The sequence below is a fragment of the Odocoileus virginianus genome, chromosome 22 (assembly GCF_023699985.2).
Source record: "Odocoileus virginianus isolate 20LAN1187 ecotype Illinois chromosome 22, Ovbor_1.2, whole genome shotgun sequence".
NCBI lineage: Eukaryota > Metazoa > Chordata > Mammalia > Artiodactyla > Cervidae > Odocoileus > Odocoileus virginianus.
In genome coordinates, this window is record NC_069695.1 from 4,195,957 (window position 1) to 4,213,304 (window position 17,348).

The window sequence follows — 17,348 nt, forward strand, 5'->3', positions numbered from 1 at the left end:
TCTGGACAAATAACCAGAAGACACTTCAAAGAAATGCTGGTAGAATCAAGAATAAAGCGGTTGGTACAAAGTTAACAACTTGATACTACTTTCAAGTTCTCTTGCCTTTCTCTATTTTTTTCTTTATTCCATAGCATTTCTCATCTTTTTTATATAAATTAAATTTTACAAAAAATACAACAAATAGAGTCAACACACCCATCCGAATTTATGTATCATCGCTGCATCTGTTGTGAGCGGCTGAATCTGCCCACTGTGCTGCTGATCTAGCATCAAGGTGTCTCTTTTTGACAATGTCAGTGGCTCTTGACCCTTTATTGCCGTTATGTGGTCACTTTGTGTCCTTGTGGTATTGAACAAAGGGTAGGACGCTACAGTATGACCCCCAGGAGGATATAGTCAATTTCTTAAAGGGATCCATGCAGGTTTGTGAATGAAACCCGTCCAAAATTCTTTTTAACCTGATATTAAGGGAGGATGTTTTAAAATACAACATTTAGGGATATATCTCTTCATTCTCACTCAGAATGCTATCCTTTACCTCAATGAAAACCACATAAAAATAAACAACAAACACACCCAAAAGGTCTACATTAAAAAAATAGATTATGATTTGTCTAAAAACTGATATACACATCAGTTTTTAATGAGATTTGCTCCATTAATATAATTATTACCTATTAATATTACAGTGAAAATAAGAACATGCTATTTATAAACATTGATTTTATATATATATAAACATTTGAATATCAAAAATAAAAGTATACATACAAAAGCAAATGCACAGGTATAGAATATGTCTATGACTCTAAAATTATAAATAATCCAGAAATAATCTTAATGCTATTCTTTGTACTTTCAAGAAAATACAACTATTATTGTTAAAACAGATTTTAAATATACAGAGTATTGCAAAACCTGAAAGAATTCCTTTGGTGGGGGCAGGGAGTATATTCCCCAGGCATACTTAGTAATATTTTTTTAAAAATGAGAAATAGTTGGAGGCTAGTTAGCCTCCAACTAATAAAAATAAATGAAAAAAAAAGAAGAAAAAAAATAAAAATGAGAAATAGGTTTTAATATTTTTTCTACATAAAACAATATTAATCTAATATTGTTCATATTAGATATTATTAATCTAATATGGCTTCGATATGTAATTTAAGACATTTGGTTAAAGCAAAGACTCTGATAAACCTTAGGCTGGAATGCTAAGTAAAACTGAGGGTATGTGTTGACCAAGGCACTACTGGCATTACTTTGTAGAGCCGATCAATAGATATTAGCTTTAAAAAGAGAGATTTAGAAAGAAGCTGCAGCATATTTTTGAAATGACAGGGTGAAGGTTTAAATTGTCTCAATCAAGGCTCAATTTTTTTTCCCCAGTTTTTCCAGCTGTTCTCTTCCAGTTAAGACCCTTCATTTCAAATAAATTTAATTAGTTCCAATTGATCATAGCCAACACTTACACAGCTTTATCCATGCTTCTTTACTTTTATACAGCACACACTAACAAAGACTGCCAAGCTCAGATCAAGGGTCACAATATTCATACCTCATTCGCTCTCACCCAGAAGAAAAATTTCAGCTATGAAATTCTGCCTATAGCAAAAGCACTAAATTATGCTACATATTTGAATTGTTATCTTTGTCAGCTGTTGAATTCAGTTAATTGGAGAATTCAGCCCCAGATTACCACAAAAATAAAATTAATACAGCTATGCATATTAGCCTAGCTACAGCAAATAAGAATTCATTCAAAATATAGGCAAATATATCTGTCACGATATAATTTCTATTTTATGAAGTGACATTACAAGAGCAATTCCTTTTAAATAATCAGGGGGGAAAAATAATCTGGGGAAAAATCAGGTTTTCAGGGTGAACAGCTGAATTGGTCAGTTTTCCCTTTTGCAGTACCTCTTGCGCTCTACAATGCTGGTTATCCTAAAATAAGATTATTCTGCTTGAAACAGGTTTCTCTCAAATGCACCTACCAATATTTTTCATAATGCAATTTATATAGGATTCTAGTCAATAAAAAGAAATATGGTTTTCTTCTAAACCCTCACAAAAATCTATACCACATCTTAATCAAGTCACAGAATCTAAAGGTAACTTGAACGATCCACAGGCTGCAGCGTGATGGTTGCTCTGACAACATGTTAAGGAAGCCTTTTTCAGTTATTTAAATTCTTTGGATCCTGAGCATTCTCGCCTTTAGTACTCATGGCAGGAAATGAGTAAATCACCTCATAGAGCCATGCATCACATGCATTTAATTGAACTTCTTACAGATTAAAATATAGTTTATGTAGCATTAATTGACTCTCCAAACTAGATTTTCATTTTTAAACTTCCTGATTTTTTTTAACAGTAAAATAAACACAGAGTCACATGCCCTCATTCTGACTCGTGACTTTGGCAGAGCATAATTCATAATTTCAATGTACTGATTTAATAATACTTACTTGAGTGCTCAAAAATTCAGCTTTTCTTCCGGAATGGGAAGTGAGATATTCTACTATTGCAAAGGCAACTTCAGTTATTTAAACCATGACTTTTCGCAGATAAGAACACCTTTAAAATTTGAGGTCATAACAAAGCATATCTATAACATCATTTTTTTTAAAGCAGGGGAAACGGATTGCAGCAAGAACTCATGTTTTAAAATCTACAAACGGCCCAGATGGGAGGGGAGTTTAGGGGAGAACGGATACATACACAGGAACGGTTGAGTACCTTTGCTGTTCACCTGAGGCTATCACAATATTGTTAATCAGCTACACTTCAACACAAAATACAAAGTTCAAAACAAAGGAATAAATAAAAAATTTGCAAATGAAATGATGTCTTCTAGTAGCTACTGAAACAAACCCTGTAACTTACAGTATAAATGATTTGTAGCAAATTTGTAAGTTTGAGAAATAATTTACACGTATATTTAAGATGGACGATACATTTTTTAAATCAATGAACCAATACATTAAAAAGCAAGAGTCACCACCACCATCATCACATCTTTTGCTAAAAACCAGATATTCCTTGAAAGTCAACTACAGCAGTGGCACAGTCCATAAGATTTTAAATACAGGCTCTGAACATTTTCTAGAGAGAACAGTAGGCTCCCTCAACTTCTTCCCAGTGAAAGAAATTTAAAAGCATTCAGGTGACAACAGTAAAGAACCTGCCACACACAGCTTTAAGAGGAAAAAGTGAGGGGGAAAAAAAACCGACTTCCCTTTAGTTTTTCTTACCCTGCTTCCTTTAATGACTGTTGAAAATTTTACTGACACTTTGCAAGCATGCTCCTTTTCAAATTATTGATTAAGCTAGTATTTCTCGCTTCACAATAGTTATAGATTTGGTCAGATTTTATTTTTTAACCATCCACACCAAAAACAAGAGCGTATCATTCTTAAGACCAATACAAACAGTATACTAGGTTGTTTTTATCCTTTGTGCACAGAAAGAAATTGAGCTGAATGCATTTGCATATTCAGTAATCGACACTGCTCTAAGTCTATAAAAAGATAGGTTGAACATAATGCAGTGTGTGGCTTTCCTAAATTTTACCATGTCTGATTATGTGATAAATAATACAGAGAAGAATGCTCAATACCCAAACAATGTACGTAACTTTTAAAAAAGCATTTATGTCTATTGTACAGGTAGAAAGAGTATCTGTAAGTTTCCTCAGGTAGCCTATGTTGCATGTATCAGATTACAACTCCAATATTTTCAGTCTACCCTAGGGCGTGCTGCAGTCCATGGGGTCTCAAAGAGTCGGACACGAGTTGGTGACTGAACAACAACACTACTGTGACTGCAAACCTGTCACAACATAAGCGGCGTACTCCTCCACATGTTCCAAGACTTTAGCAATGATCCTAGCCTCTAAAGTAGAAGGTCCCCGGAAAATCAAACACACAGCTAGCGGGTTCATTCTTGTGGCAACAATGAGCAAACCTGGGCCAAATAAACAGTTCTGCTTCTTTCCACCTCAAGATCAGAAAGGGCACTAAAGGGTCTCAGAAAACTAAGCATTCCATCAATGCAAGTTTCCATCCATGCACCGAGTCCTGCTATAAATGACCTGGAAGCATTTTCCGACACCGGACAAAGTCCGTCCCGAGACACTGAAGCTGTCTCCGCTTACCAGTCGTGATGTCGTCATCCACAAGGTCGTGCTCCTCCTCCTGGACTTTGGCTTCTGGGCCGGAGGCATCAGCAGTGGTGGTGACAGTCTGCAGGGCTTCTGCCGAGACTCCCGCTAAAACACAGGAGAAGAACAAGAGCTAGTTTGTAAAAACTGACAGAGAAGTGCACCAAAACTCTTAAAGCGGTTTAATTTACTTACTGGATGAACATGCAGTATGTTAAAAAAATATATACAATATATTCACCCAAATTAGGAAGAGGCAGAAAGTAATGAACCAAATATTCATGTGTGTTCTTTACAGCTTTATATGTACATACATACATGAATGCAAACCATATTACTTTTAACCAAGATCTGGGAACAAAAAACTGAAGTTGTATAGTTTCACTTGCTTCCTTTCAACATGTTTACTAGTTATTTTAGTAGATTTAGATACAGTTATGCCTGGGCTTCCCTGGTGGCTCAGAGGGTAAAACGTCTACCCGCAATGCAAGAGACCTGGGTTCAATCCCTGGGTCAGGAAGATTCCCTGGAGAAGGACACGGCAACCCACTCCAGTATTCTTGCCTGGAGAATCCCATGGCCGGAGCAGCCTGGTGGGCTATATCTATAGTCCATGGGGTCACAGAGAGTCAGACACAACTGAGCAACTTCACTCATGCCTTAAAAAAAAATGAGAAAACCTAGAAAGTGAAAGACTATTTTAAAAGTTTGCTTCTCTTTAATATTAGTTTGCTTGTAATTTGAGGGATGGGAAGAGTGATGATGACAAAAGAAGGATTTGGGTTCTGGGTGTTTGAAAGAGACCTTAAATGCATTGCCCCAAGGGTATAACAGGCGGCACTAATGGTAAAGAACCTGCCTGTCGATGCAGGATGCAGGATACAAAAGATATGCAGGTTGGATCCCTGTATTGGGCAGATCCCCTAGAGGAGGAAATGGCAACCCACTCCAGTACTCTTGCCTGGAGAATTCCACAGACAGGGGCGTCCAGCAGGCTACAGTCTCTGTGGTCGCACAGAGCTGGACACGACTGAAGCGACTGAGCACCCATGGAAGAGTTAGATACACGGCCCGACAATCACTCAGCTGAAAGAAGCTAGCTGAGAGCAGAGAACCAGATGAGGGCACCAAACTTCCCTTCTCCAAAACATCTGAGAACTGGGAAGAACTGCCTACAGATATCTTCTCCTTACTCACCTATTTTTCCCATTCGAGATAAAACACAGATGTCCCCCACTATCTGGAAGCAGTGCATTGCCATGACAACCAAAGGGGGATACATGTTCACAGAATCACATGATATTGAGCACAGTCACTGTGAAGTGCTCCCTGTATCTGTGGCTCCTCCTTATCTGTGCATATTCAGCCGACAATGTGGGCTGGCTCATGTAATACTGTAGTGCTCACTAGTGAAAAATAACCACATATAAGTGGGTCCGCTCAGTTCAAACCAAGGCTGTTCAAGGGTCAACATGTAAATGAAAATAAAACTACAGATCAGTAACTCTCATGAATCTAGACTCAAAAATCCTTAACAAAATGTAATCAAGTAGAATTCAGCAACATATTAAAAGTTATATACCATGAGCAAGTGAGATTTATTCAGTTGGTAAGCAAGTCTGGTTCCATATTCAAAAACTCAATGCTATCCAAAATTTTAAGATGAAAGAAGAAACAATCATATGATCATGTCAATAATTAGATAAAATTTGACATCATGATTTTAAAAACTCTCAGCAAAACAGAAATAGAGGAAGAGAGGGCAACTCGTTCAACTTAATAAAGAGCATGTATTAAAAATCTAACATTATATTTAATGGTGAAAGACTGAATGCTTTCCTCCTATGATCAAGAATGAAGCAAAGATGTCCACATTGTTGCTCTTATTTGACACAGCATTAGAAATTCTAGACAGTGCAACACAGTAAGAAAATAAAACATGTATAGTTTGGAATGAAGTGATCCCATTCAAGATGAAAACAACTGTCTGTGTGGAAACAAACAAACAGTGTACAGCAAGGCTGCAGAATACCAGCAAAAGGGCTTCCCTGGGGGCTCGGTAGTAAAGACTCCACTCGCCAACGCAGGAAACAGAGATCTGATCCCTGATCTGGGAAGATCCCACATGCCACGGAGCACCTAAGCCCATGCCACAGCCACTGATGCCTGCATGCCATACAGTCTGTGCTCCACAACAAGAGAAGCCACCGCAATGAGATGCCCAGGCAATAAATAAATACAATTTAAAAAATATTTTAAAGATCATATTTCTATACACTAGCAATGAACATGTGGACACTTAATTTTTAAAAAATTCTATTAATAATGACTCAAAAAGACTGAAATACTTAGACGCCAATTGAAAAAATATATATACAGGAATTGCATGCTGATATCTACAAAACACTGATGAAACACCAAAGAGGCCTAAATAAATGAATGGAGAGACATACCATGTTCATAAGTTGAAAGAGTCTATATAGGAAAGATGTGAAATTCTCCATGTATAGGTTTAGTGTTAACTTCTATCAAAATCCCAGCATGATTTATTGGTATATATAGATAAAATTCTTCTAAAATTATTTAGAAAAATAAAGGAACTAGAACAGTTTTTAAAAATTGGAAAAAAATAAGGTAGGAAAAAAATCTGCCCTGTTTCAAGACTTACCAAGTTGTTAAAACTGCATGGTTTTAGGTTCATGGAATAGAATAGAAAACCAGAAGACACACACAGATATGCCCAATGATATTTGACAGAGGTGCAAAGCAAATCAATGGAGGAAAGACAGTCTCTTCTATAAATGGACTGCTATAACTGGATAATCACAGACAAAAATATGAACCCCAACCTAATGCTCACACCTTTTATAAAAATTAACTCACAATGAATCATGGACTTACATGTAGAATATAGGACCATAAAAATTTTAGGAAAAAAAAAAGAGAAAACCCTTGATACCAGAGGCCAGACTTGACACCACAAGCACAATTCATAAAAGGAAAACCGGTAAAGTGAACTTTATTAAAATTAAAAATGTCTGGAATTTCCCTAGTGGTCCAGTGGTTAAGAATCTGCCTGCCAATGTGGGGGACATGGGTTCGATGCCTGGTCTGGGAAGATCCTACATGCTGAAGAGCAACTACGCCCATGCACTGCAACTCCTGAAGCCCCCACACCCAGACCCATGCTCCGCAGCAAGGGAAGCCACTGCAGGGAGAAGCCTGTGCCCCAGCACTAGAGAAGAGCCCCTGCTCACCACAACTGGAGCAAGCAAATCTAGAGAGGCAGAAAGTACATTTGTGGCTGCTTAGGACTGGGAGAGAGCTTCTGTGGAGGATCAGCGGTAAAGGATCCCCCGGCCAGTGCAAGGGACGTAAGAGACGCAAGTTCAATCCCTGGGTTGGGAAGATGCCCTAGAGAAGGAAATGGCAACCCACTCCAGTATTCCTGCCTGAGAAATCCCATGGGCAGAGGAGACTGGCGGGCTACAGTCCATGGGGTTGCAAAGAGTTAGACATGACTGAGCAGCCAAACAACACCTACAAAGGGCTGGGAGGATGGGGGCAAGTGAGGAGTTAAACTAATGAGTCCTTGGTTTCTTTTTGTGTGATGAAGATGTTCTGAAATTGATTACAGTGATGGTTGCACAATTCTGTGAATATGTGAAAAAGAAAACACTGGATGGTACAGTTGTAAGTGTGAAGTCGATGGCATGTGAATTATATCTCGAAGACGTGTTTTAAAAAGTATGCTTTTCTACTATCCCAGATGAAGGAAGAAAGCCACCGCCCTTTCTGTGCACTCTTTTGCTGCAGTCTCTGCCATGAGGGAAACAGGGAGAAAAGAGCCACACAGAACAGTTATGCAATAAGAGAACAAACGCCACCATGGATGGTTTTCTCGTGTCAGCAAGGCTAATGCTCCACTTTTTTAATTTAAAAAACTAAACTGTAATCCTCATTTTGACCATGCTTGTAACTCATCCTGTTATTTCTTACAGTCAAATTTTCTGGGTTATTTTGTTACCAATCAATTAAAAAAAAAAGATTGATTTGGATAATTAAAATTTCTATATATTTCATTTTTTTAAGGATCAGCTAAATATCTAAACTTCAGTCAAATGGGGGTAATGGAATGATAACAAAATACCCGAGAGTCCAAACTGTTGTTGGAAGATATAAAGATAAGAGACACTGATAATGCAAAGACCAAATTACTAAAATCAGTTCTCAAATACAAACAGCACAGATGATTTAAAACAATTTTAATGAGTTTGTTTTAAGGAAATGATAGAATTTTCTCCTTTTGAACTTTTGGACCATAAAGTTATGGTAAAAGATGAGCAAACCCATTACTGAACCTTTTTAAGCATGGTAATCATTACCTACAAAAAAAGGGAAAGGGGAATATTAATATTTTTAAAAATTCCCAAAACATAGGTATTTATAATCTCCACAGTGTTTAGTGACACTTTTTTACATTACTATCTTATGATAATAGTAGATATTCTTCATAAGGCAAAATCATAGGGCAGAAATCAAATCAGTGATTGCCAGAGGCTAGGGCTATGGTAGGGGGACTGACTACAAAATGGTCTAAGAAAATATTTACAATAATGAAAATAATGAATATCTTAATTGTGAGAGTGGAAATACGACTACCCACATTTGCCTAAAATTCACAGAACTGTACACTAAAAAGAGTGAACTTTACCAAATACAAATTATACCTCAATAAACCTAACTTTAAAAAAAAGGTACAATAGAAGGTACTACATCACTGTCACTAAACAGAATTGAGGTTATATCAGAATACAATGCTATTTTCAATGAAACACAAAGACCAGGAAAAAAAAAATGTATTCCTTTCTTCCTGGTATTAAAAAGCTAAACTTTTTGAAACATAAAACTCATTTCATCACTATCCACTATCAGTAAGATGATGAAAATATTCCTGAGAAATACTAGGATAACTACATCAAAGCTTCAGCTTCTTGCATATTTACATTATGCAACATTATAAGTACTGTCAATTAATTATATGACAGTACTTTGCCATTTTTTTATGTATTTGCTGTAGGTGACCTTATTTGTCAAATTATGCCATAAAATCTAAGACATTCACTTTCTGAATCTCTTCAAAATATTTGGCAGTAAAGAACATCTCATAAAGATCCAATAAATACCTTGAGAGTAGAACTCAATACCTTCAATTCCATGACACAAATTATGCTATTTAAATATACTATAAAATAATAGTAAGCATGCTTTGGTGAAAAAGATATAATAAAGAGATACAAAAAAAAAAAGACAAAACATTAATGGGAAAATGTGAGGCATTTAAAAAACCAAATCCAGATTCACAAAATTAAAAAAATGAATGTACATTACGCTGGACAATAGGTATCTATAAACAGGTTCTACACTGTGAATCAGAGGGAAAATATGGGATGGAGCAGAAAAGTGGCGTAAGTTTGGACACAGCAGGGGAAGGCAGGAGGCTGGGCTGTGGCAACAGCAGAAATAAAAAACAGAGAACAAGGAAGCCTGTGAGATCGTCACACCGTCTGGACAAAAGTACTCAGGCCACTACTCGTGAGAGATGTATACAGACAACTTTCTCGTTTGTATGCAATATTTGTAATCACTTTAGAAAAACATTTTCAATGTAAATGTGGAAACACAGTTTTCAAAATCAATGAAATGAAACTGCACTCGCCTCTACTCACCTGCAAAATCAGGGACAGTATTACCTTTCAAAAGCTTATAAAGTACCTTTATAAACATTTCTTCCTATTGCTTAATATCCGAGTAATGACTAATGAGGTGAACTCTGAAGACTTCAGTGTCATGTGAATAAATGAACAAAGATTAAACAGTAAATTTTAATATAATAAAATTTAAAGCACAGTGCTGTGACCAATATTGCAATATAAAACCATTTAAGTTCATTATAATATTATTTTTCTATTGAAGATTAGATTAAAGTGAGACACAATATTCTTGGACTCAGAAAGAAAAACATATACCACAATATTTACAAATATTAACATTGTATTTCTCTTTCCCATTGTTATACAGATTTCCACTGAGATTGAAAAATGGATCTAAAAGAATAGCAGGTATTTTTTTTTTTGTTTCATCAGCCTTTCCCAACTGCGGTTTCCCAGTGCTCCAATTAAAGTACACGAGGCAAGAATCTAATACGTAGCTTTACTTTGAATAAAGTAAAATTTCACAGTCAGGAAGGGAGGAGGTGCGTATCTCGAGTTTATTTTCAGGCAGCAGGCTTGAATTTATTGGAAGCAGACCTCCGCAGTGAGTGACCACACGGCTCTGCATTCCCCACGATCCTTATGACAGACAGACGGCCTGCCTCGCATTAATTCACTTCACACCACGTCTATCGATCCACAGCCGGTTCCCTGGTCTCTCCGCACACATTGCCTGTCTGGCTGCCTACATCCACATCAGCACATACACACAAAGGCCAGAGAAAGATAACCTTTTGCTTTCCATTAAAGACACAGCATCCACTTTTCCTTCCCCAATAACACCAAAAATATAAAATATGGCAGTACAGATGTCTCAGACAAAAGACTTCCTATAAGAAATGGTAGAGATATTTACCCCTAATTCTAAACAGAGATCATTTCAATTTATCAAAACAAGTTATTTATTAAAGGCCACAAAGCAATTAGAAAAAAGTACAGTTCAAAATAAACAAAATGGCTTCAAGTCTGAATAAGAATGCAATTATCATTTGGTAACATAGGTTTTGATAGCTATTTTTAATGAAATGAAATACATTTTTTCCCAAGTTACCTTCTTTTTAGAAAACTGTTCTGACATGAAATGTGATTATAAACAATTCTGAAAGCAAGAAAGACTTTTATTGAAATATACACAAGGAATAGAAAACACAATTAGGAAGGATACTGTATCACCAGAATATTAACCTAAGTGGATAAAGCTTTATTATTCCTCTTTCCCAACAAAAACCTAAAAATGATCCATGGTAAAAATTACACCAAATACTTTTAATTCATTGCATGCACTTTTTCAAAGATTTCTGTTTGATTTACAGGCTATGAGCTGACTCAACACCAATTTTGGTTTCAGAGCACACAATAAAATGAACATTTATTTTTCAGCCTGTAACATGTTGAGAAACAAAGGCAAATCTCTCTCAACACAAAACTGTACTAAAACATAAAGTTAAAATAACGACCTCTAACCCAAATTATTCACCTCAGAACTGGGCAAAATATATCCTCCTGGATCAGAAAGTACCTTTGAAACCATTTATGACTTTGGCTGTTTTTTTGCTGTTGCTAGGATTACCCAGGCAGAAGTTATACCATCAGTAACAAAAAAGGTGCAATAAATACAGTACACTAAGCATGTTGTTCTTTATAATCATAACAAATTGCTTTAGAAATTAAAGAAAGGCAAACTGATAAAGGCTGTTAAAGCTAAGGATCTCTGTGACACAGGGAGTGAAGATGCGGGCAGATCTGAAAGGTCTCAGAAGAAAGAGGCTGGCACTGCCCGTCTGAGCAAGAAGCAAGGCCACGAGGGTGAAGAAGATGGGTAACCACGCGAAGTTCTCTCGTAACTTCAGCGGTCACAGAGCACCCAGGCCACTGCATGCGAACCCCTGCCAGGAACTAGCTGTACCAGCTGCCGGGGACACAGAGGTGAAAGACACGCCCTCCGCTTCCAAGAAGCTCCCGTGTGAGGGGAGCCCGTGGAGGCTCGTGAACGAGATACAAGCACGAGACATAATTTGATTTGTGTTTTAGAAAGATCTCTCCCAGGGCTGCTCTGGTGGCTCAGTGGTAAAGAATGCATCTACCAGTGTGGGAGGCACGGGTTCGATCCCGGATCCGGGAAGATCCCACACGCCGCGGAACAACCAAGCCCGAGCACCACGGACTGAGCCCGCCCTGAAGCCCGAGAGCAGCCGCGGCCTAGTCCCCCCGCCCCGGAGCCTGCGCTCCACAGTGAGAAGCCACCGCACAGAGATCAGCTCCTGCCGGCCACGAGGGGGAGCTCGCACAGCAAGGAAGACCCGGCGCCGCCAAAAGGAATGAATGAAGGGGCTCCATGCTCTCCCCTGGAACAAGGTGAAGGATGATTTGGAAGGACTCAGAAACAGATACAGCAAGAAGGCCAGGGCAAACCTTTCTAAGGGAGCAGACCTTACTACTTGGAGCCCTGCGAGTTCCCTAGAACTGCCAGGAGGAAAACGGAGGCCTCCGAGCGCCCAGACTTGACCCTTTATCTGCGAGGCTGTGTGCACGGGCACATTGTGTTCAAGTTCTGCTTCGAAGAAGGATACCACTTTGTTCCAAATGTTTGAAAACCACTGATCTCTTAACTTTAGAAAATAAAGACAGCATAAATGGGGAAACAATAGTTATTTTTATGGCGGGAGGAGGACTGAACACAGCCAAGGACAAGGAGGGAGGGTCTTCTGCCTTTTCTGGAATGACGATTGCGCTAGCTGGTGGTGGCGCCGGCGTTCAGTCACTAAGGCGTGTCCGACTCTGCGACCCCATGGACTGCAGCACACTACGCTAGGTAAAGGGGCTAAAAATGAAAAGGAGAAGACGCAAGGACTTCAGAGAAACTTAGAGCTGTGTAGAAAATACAAATTTGCAAGTGAAAATACAGTGAGCATTTTCTGAAAGAAAAAAACCAATTAAAGTCTGCTTGGGATGGGGTGAAAAAGAGAGCCTATGTCAAAGAGAGCCTCACAGAAAGGAAACAGATGAGCTGCATCTTAGAGCATGCGTGGGAATTTACATGGAATGATAAAAAGTGGAAAAAAAACATTCCAGGTCAACAGGACAATATGCTAAATGACCCTGATGTATCTACAGAAGTGGGTAGCAGAAGAACAGGTGTGTAGAGAGGCAAGTGAGTGAGTAATAATCACTCAGTTGTGTCTGACTCTCTGCGACCCCATGGACTGTAGTCCGCCAGGCTCCTCTGTCCATGGGGTTTCTCCAGGCAGAACACTGGAGGGGGTTGCCATTTCCTTCTCCAAACGGGGAGGCAAAAAAGAGGTTAAAAGAACAATTCTGAACAGAGTCCTAAAGACAATGAGAAGCAGGGCGCTAACAGAAAACACAAAACAGGAGAGGAATGTGTTTTTGTTAAGGCTCCAGCATGGCATTTGGGGAGAACAGGACCACAGGTGGTAAATACAATCACAAGACTGCTGGGATTGGTGGCCATGCAACAACAGTCAGCAAGAACTTTAAGACGTGACGTTTTAGGGTAAAGTAAGGGGAACCCTTCAACTTCTCTTTCTCATCATCAGCATAGATGGTCAGTTTGTGAAGGGCAGAAGGAGTTGTCTGAAGACAATTATGATGGCAGAGAGTTTGATCTATACTTGCAGATAGTCCCAAAATGGCAACCAATGAAAAGTGACAGCTTCTGGTAATCCAGCCAAGCTGCCGTGTATCCTGGTATGTAACTCAGTGAAAACAAGACATGAGAGAGCGGTACATTATCTATTCAATTCAATATTGGATGCAAGTGGTATAGCCTTACCACAGCACCTGAGATATAACACGTGCTCAGTAAATAGCATCATTAGCATCATTATCATTGCTTTTATTGTTACTAATTTGGGCTTACTTTATTAAATTATTTCCTTCTCTAGAAGTGCTTTATTACCTTCAGTATCCAACACTCAACTTTTTTTCTACTTGATGAATTCATTTATTTGTCTTTTTTATAACATTTATTAAGCATTGCCTTCCTCTTTTTAGAACGATATTTGCAGACACCTTAGGATCTCTGTTTATATACAGAAGCCACTTGAAGCCAGAAGCAGAATAAATATTTACGTTTCAAAGAACCAACTTATCTTATGATTAGTTCTATTACTACCAATCATACATACACACACACACACACACACACACACACACACACACACACACAGAGGAAAGCTTTTGACTTCTTAATCTCTTAACGCACAATGAATAACTGATTTGAAATACATGGGGCTCTGTTTTAAGATTATTCTAGTAGATGACACATTTAATTGGCAGTAATACATTATAAGATCACACTAAAGGCATTTGTGATATTCTAATAATTGCTCACAGTAATTAACTTAGATAAATATTATGATGTGCTCTGACTTCATTATTTGAGAATGTTACGTTCTATATAGATAACAAGAAAAACATTTGGATGGATGAAAGCCATAAAAAGTGTTAAGTATAGATGATAAATAAACAAGAGTTTGTGAGACGAGAGGCAAAACTCATGAGGTATATAAGTATGGATAGTAAGTTAATGACCTAGAAGACATGCTATATGTTAAAAAGAATGAAGCAAGCAAGAATGCTACTTACAAACAGAAACAAATGGAAAGACCAAGTCATCACATAAATGGGAAGCTGTAACACTTCTCAAAGAAAATATCTGCAAGACCTTAGGTTTGCCAATGAGTGTCTAGAGGACTAAAAGCATGAGTCATGAAATATATGACTGATAATTGGCCTTTATCAAAATTTAAAACTTCTGTAAATGATGTTCAGAAAATGAAAGACAAATTTAAAGATTGGAGAAAAATATTTGAAAAGATTACACATCTGTTAAAGGATGTGTGTATATATAAGGAACCCTTAAGATCCAACAATAAGAAAACAATCAACCTAAAAGAAAAAAAAAATGGGCAAAAGACTCAAACATGCATCTCACTAAAGAGGATTTATGGATTGCAAGCAATCATGTGAAAACATGTTCAACGTCGCTAGTCATTGACATGACATGCTTAGTCGCTCAGCCATGTCTGATTCTTTGGGACTGTAGCCCACCAGGCTCCTCTATCCATGGAATTCTCCAGGCAAGAATACTGGAGTGGGTAGCCATTCCTTCTCCAAGGGATCTTCCCAATCCAGGGATCGAACCCAGGTCTCCTACATTGCAGGTGGATCCCTTACCATCTGAGTCACCAAGAAAACCCACTCACTAGTCATGAGGGAAGTACAAATTAAAATCACAATGAGATATCACTACATATGTCTTAGAATGCCTAAAATAAAAAAAAAATTAATTTTTTAAAAAAAGCCTAACTATATTGTGCTGGCAATGATATAGAGCAGCAGTAAATATTAATACAGTTTACTGCTAGCAAGAATGTAAAATGCTGCAGTTACTTTGAAAAATAGTTTGGCAGGGTTTTCTTTTATATGACATTCACATTTATCAAGTGATCTAGCAATTCCAATCCTAGATGTTTACCCAAGTGAACTGAAATCTTATGTCTATACAAAATCCTAAACATGAATAGTTATGCAGCTTATTCATAATCACTCAAACCTGGAAACAACCCATATCTGTAAACAGGTGAGAAGATAAAAGAACTTTGGCACAGCCATATAAAAAGAAGTGAAATACTGAGTCATGCAGTAGTTTGGATGACCTTTAAATATACTTTGCTGAGTGAAAGACACCAAACCCCAAATGCTACATGTTGTATAATTCCTATTTATACAGAATTTTGGTAAAGGCAAAAACTGCAAGGATAGAAAGAAAACTGGTGGTTGCCAATGATTGGTGGGGGTGGGATTGATTACCAAGGAACTAAAAAGGAAATTTTCAAGGTGGTTGAAATATTCTTATGGTACTGTGACAGCAGATATCTGAACCTATTCATTGGTTAAAACTCAAAAACCTACACACCCAAAGAGTAAACTCTGTTGCTTGTAAATTTAAAAAACGGTCATTACAAATGTACCAGAATGCCAGGGGACCCGGAATAAACTGCAGACTGTCACACTATAAGTGTGACACTGTGAGTGTAGGCATAACAACACCGAAGGGTGTAAAGAAAAACAGGGAGCTGACACTAAGCCACTGTGCAGAGCAGGCCACAGCCCTGCTCGCTATAAAGCTAGAGACAGAAGGAACTGTGCACAAACACTGCGTTCTGGTGGGTAACCTGGTTTTTCCACAGAGGGATGGGTCAGCAACTTGTAGACTACTTTTTCATGTCTCCTAGGGTTGGAAAAAACAAGCAGATCTATCACAGATAATAAGAATCAGATTTCTCACACTCAGAGAAAGAAATTACAAATATGCAGAGAGGAAGACGAGGCTGAATCCTGTCATAGTGGATTACAAAGGATATGTCAGTATCAACCCATATCCACTTTAATAATATAGAGAGAAATAGGCAGATACAGAAACAATAATCATAGATATGTGGGTATACAAGAGTGAGTATACACATGTACTTCCTAGTTCTATCCAAAATGAGGAACGAGAAGCAGTGAAATCCCAGGAGCAACAAACAGAACTGGTACCCAGATCTTAGTTACTCATCCCTCCATTAAAGGCAGCCAGGCTGCCTGGAGAAATGACCGATTCTAAGACTTGGGTAGGGAAAAAAAAGAGATGAGTCAGGAGCATGTTCTATGACAGAAAATAAGATGGTGCTTAAATAAACCAGTGGAATGATACCAAAATTACACTGGGATCAACTTAAAAGAGCTCCCTATGGTCAATACTGAGATAATTCAAGCAACAAATCGGCATTATAAAAGGTCTATTCCTCAGTTAAATGCCTGCTAAGAGCTCAGTGCTGGGTCATTTGGGGACAAAAAATAAGGTCCTGGAATTTTAGCCCCAAGGAAATCAAAGTGCAGAACTTACTTACTACATGTATTTATTTTTATTGAACACATATATTTATTTATTTTTATGAAGTTACTTCATTATTATGACATTCTAATCATGTCTCAAAATTGTAATTACATATCCATTCAAGGACTATAAAGAAAGAAGTAAAATGCTAAAACTCAAAGAAAACTAAGTAAGCAGGTACATGAAACATGTTTCCTTTAGCCTGGAAACGTGACAAAATGGCATCAAATGCTGAAGACATAAACATCCATGCACCGTAATGAGCATAATGCCTCTACAGAAGTACATTGTTATTCTACTACATTACACTGATTAAATCTCACAATTCATTTTGAAGACTATTCATATCTAGCCAGTGATTTAGAGGAGGACAGAAAGTTGAATTAACTAAGACAGCAACAATCATTGCCTCTGGCAGAGCTTTTAAAGAAATAACTTGCAAACAAAGTTATAAAAAGAATGAAAAATGAGTCAGATGAATGCGAAGATAGCAAAGATACTA

At 37.8% G+C, this 17,348-nt stretch overlaps 1 protein-coding gene across 3 annotated transcripts in view; it reads right to left on the reverse strand.

Annotated features, from left to right (window-relative positions):
* WDR7 (WD repeat domain 7) overlaps positions 1 to 17,348 on the reverse strand; it is a 341,751-nt gene that overhangs the window by 183,708 nt on the left and 140,695 nt on the right. For all 3 annotated transcript variants that reach the window (XM_070452478.1, XM_070452477.1, XM_070452479.1), the window contains one exon: positions 4,163 to 4,276. In XM_070452478.1, coding sequence (XP_070308579.1) covers positions 4,163 to 4,276 — 114 coding nt within the window. The remainder of the gene's footprint in view (positions 1 to 4,162; positions 4,277 to 17,348) is intronic.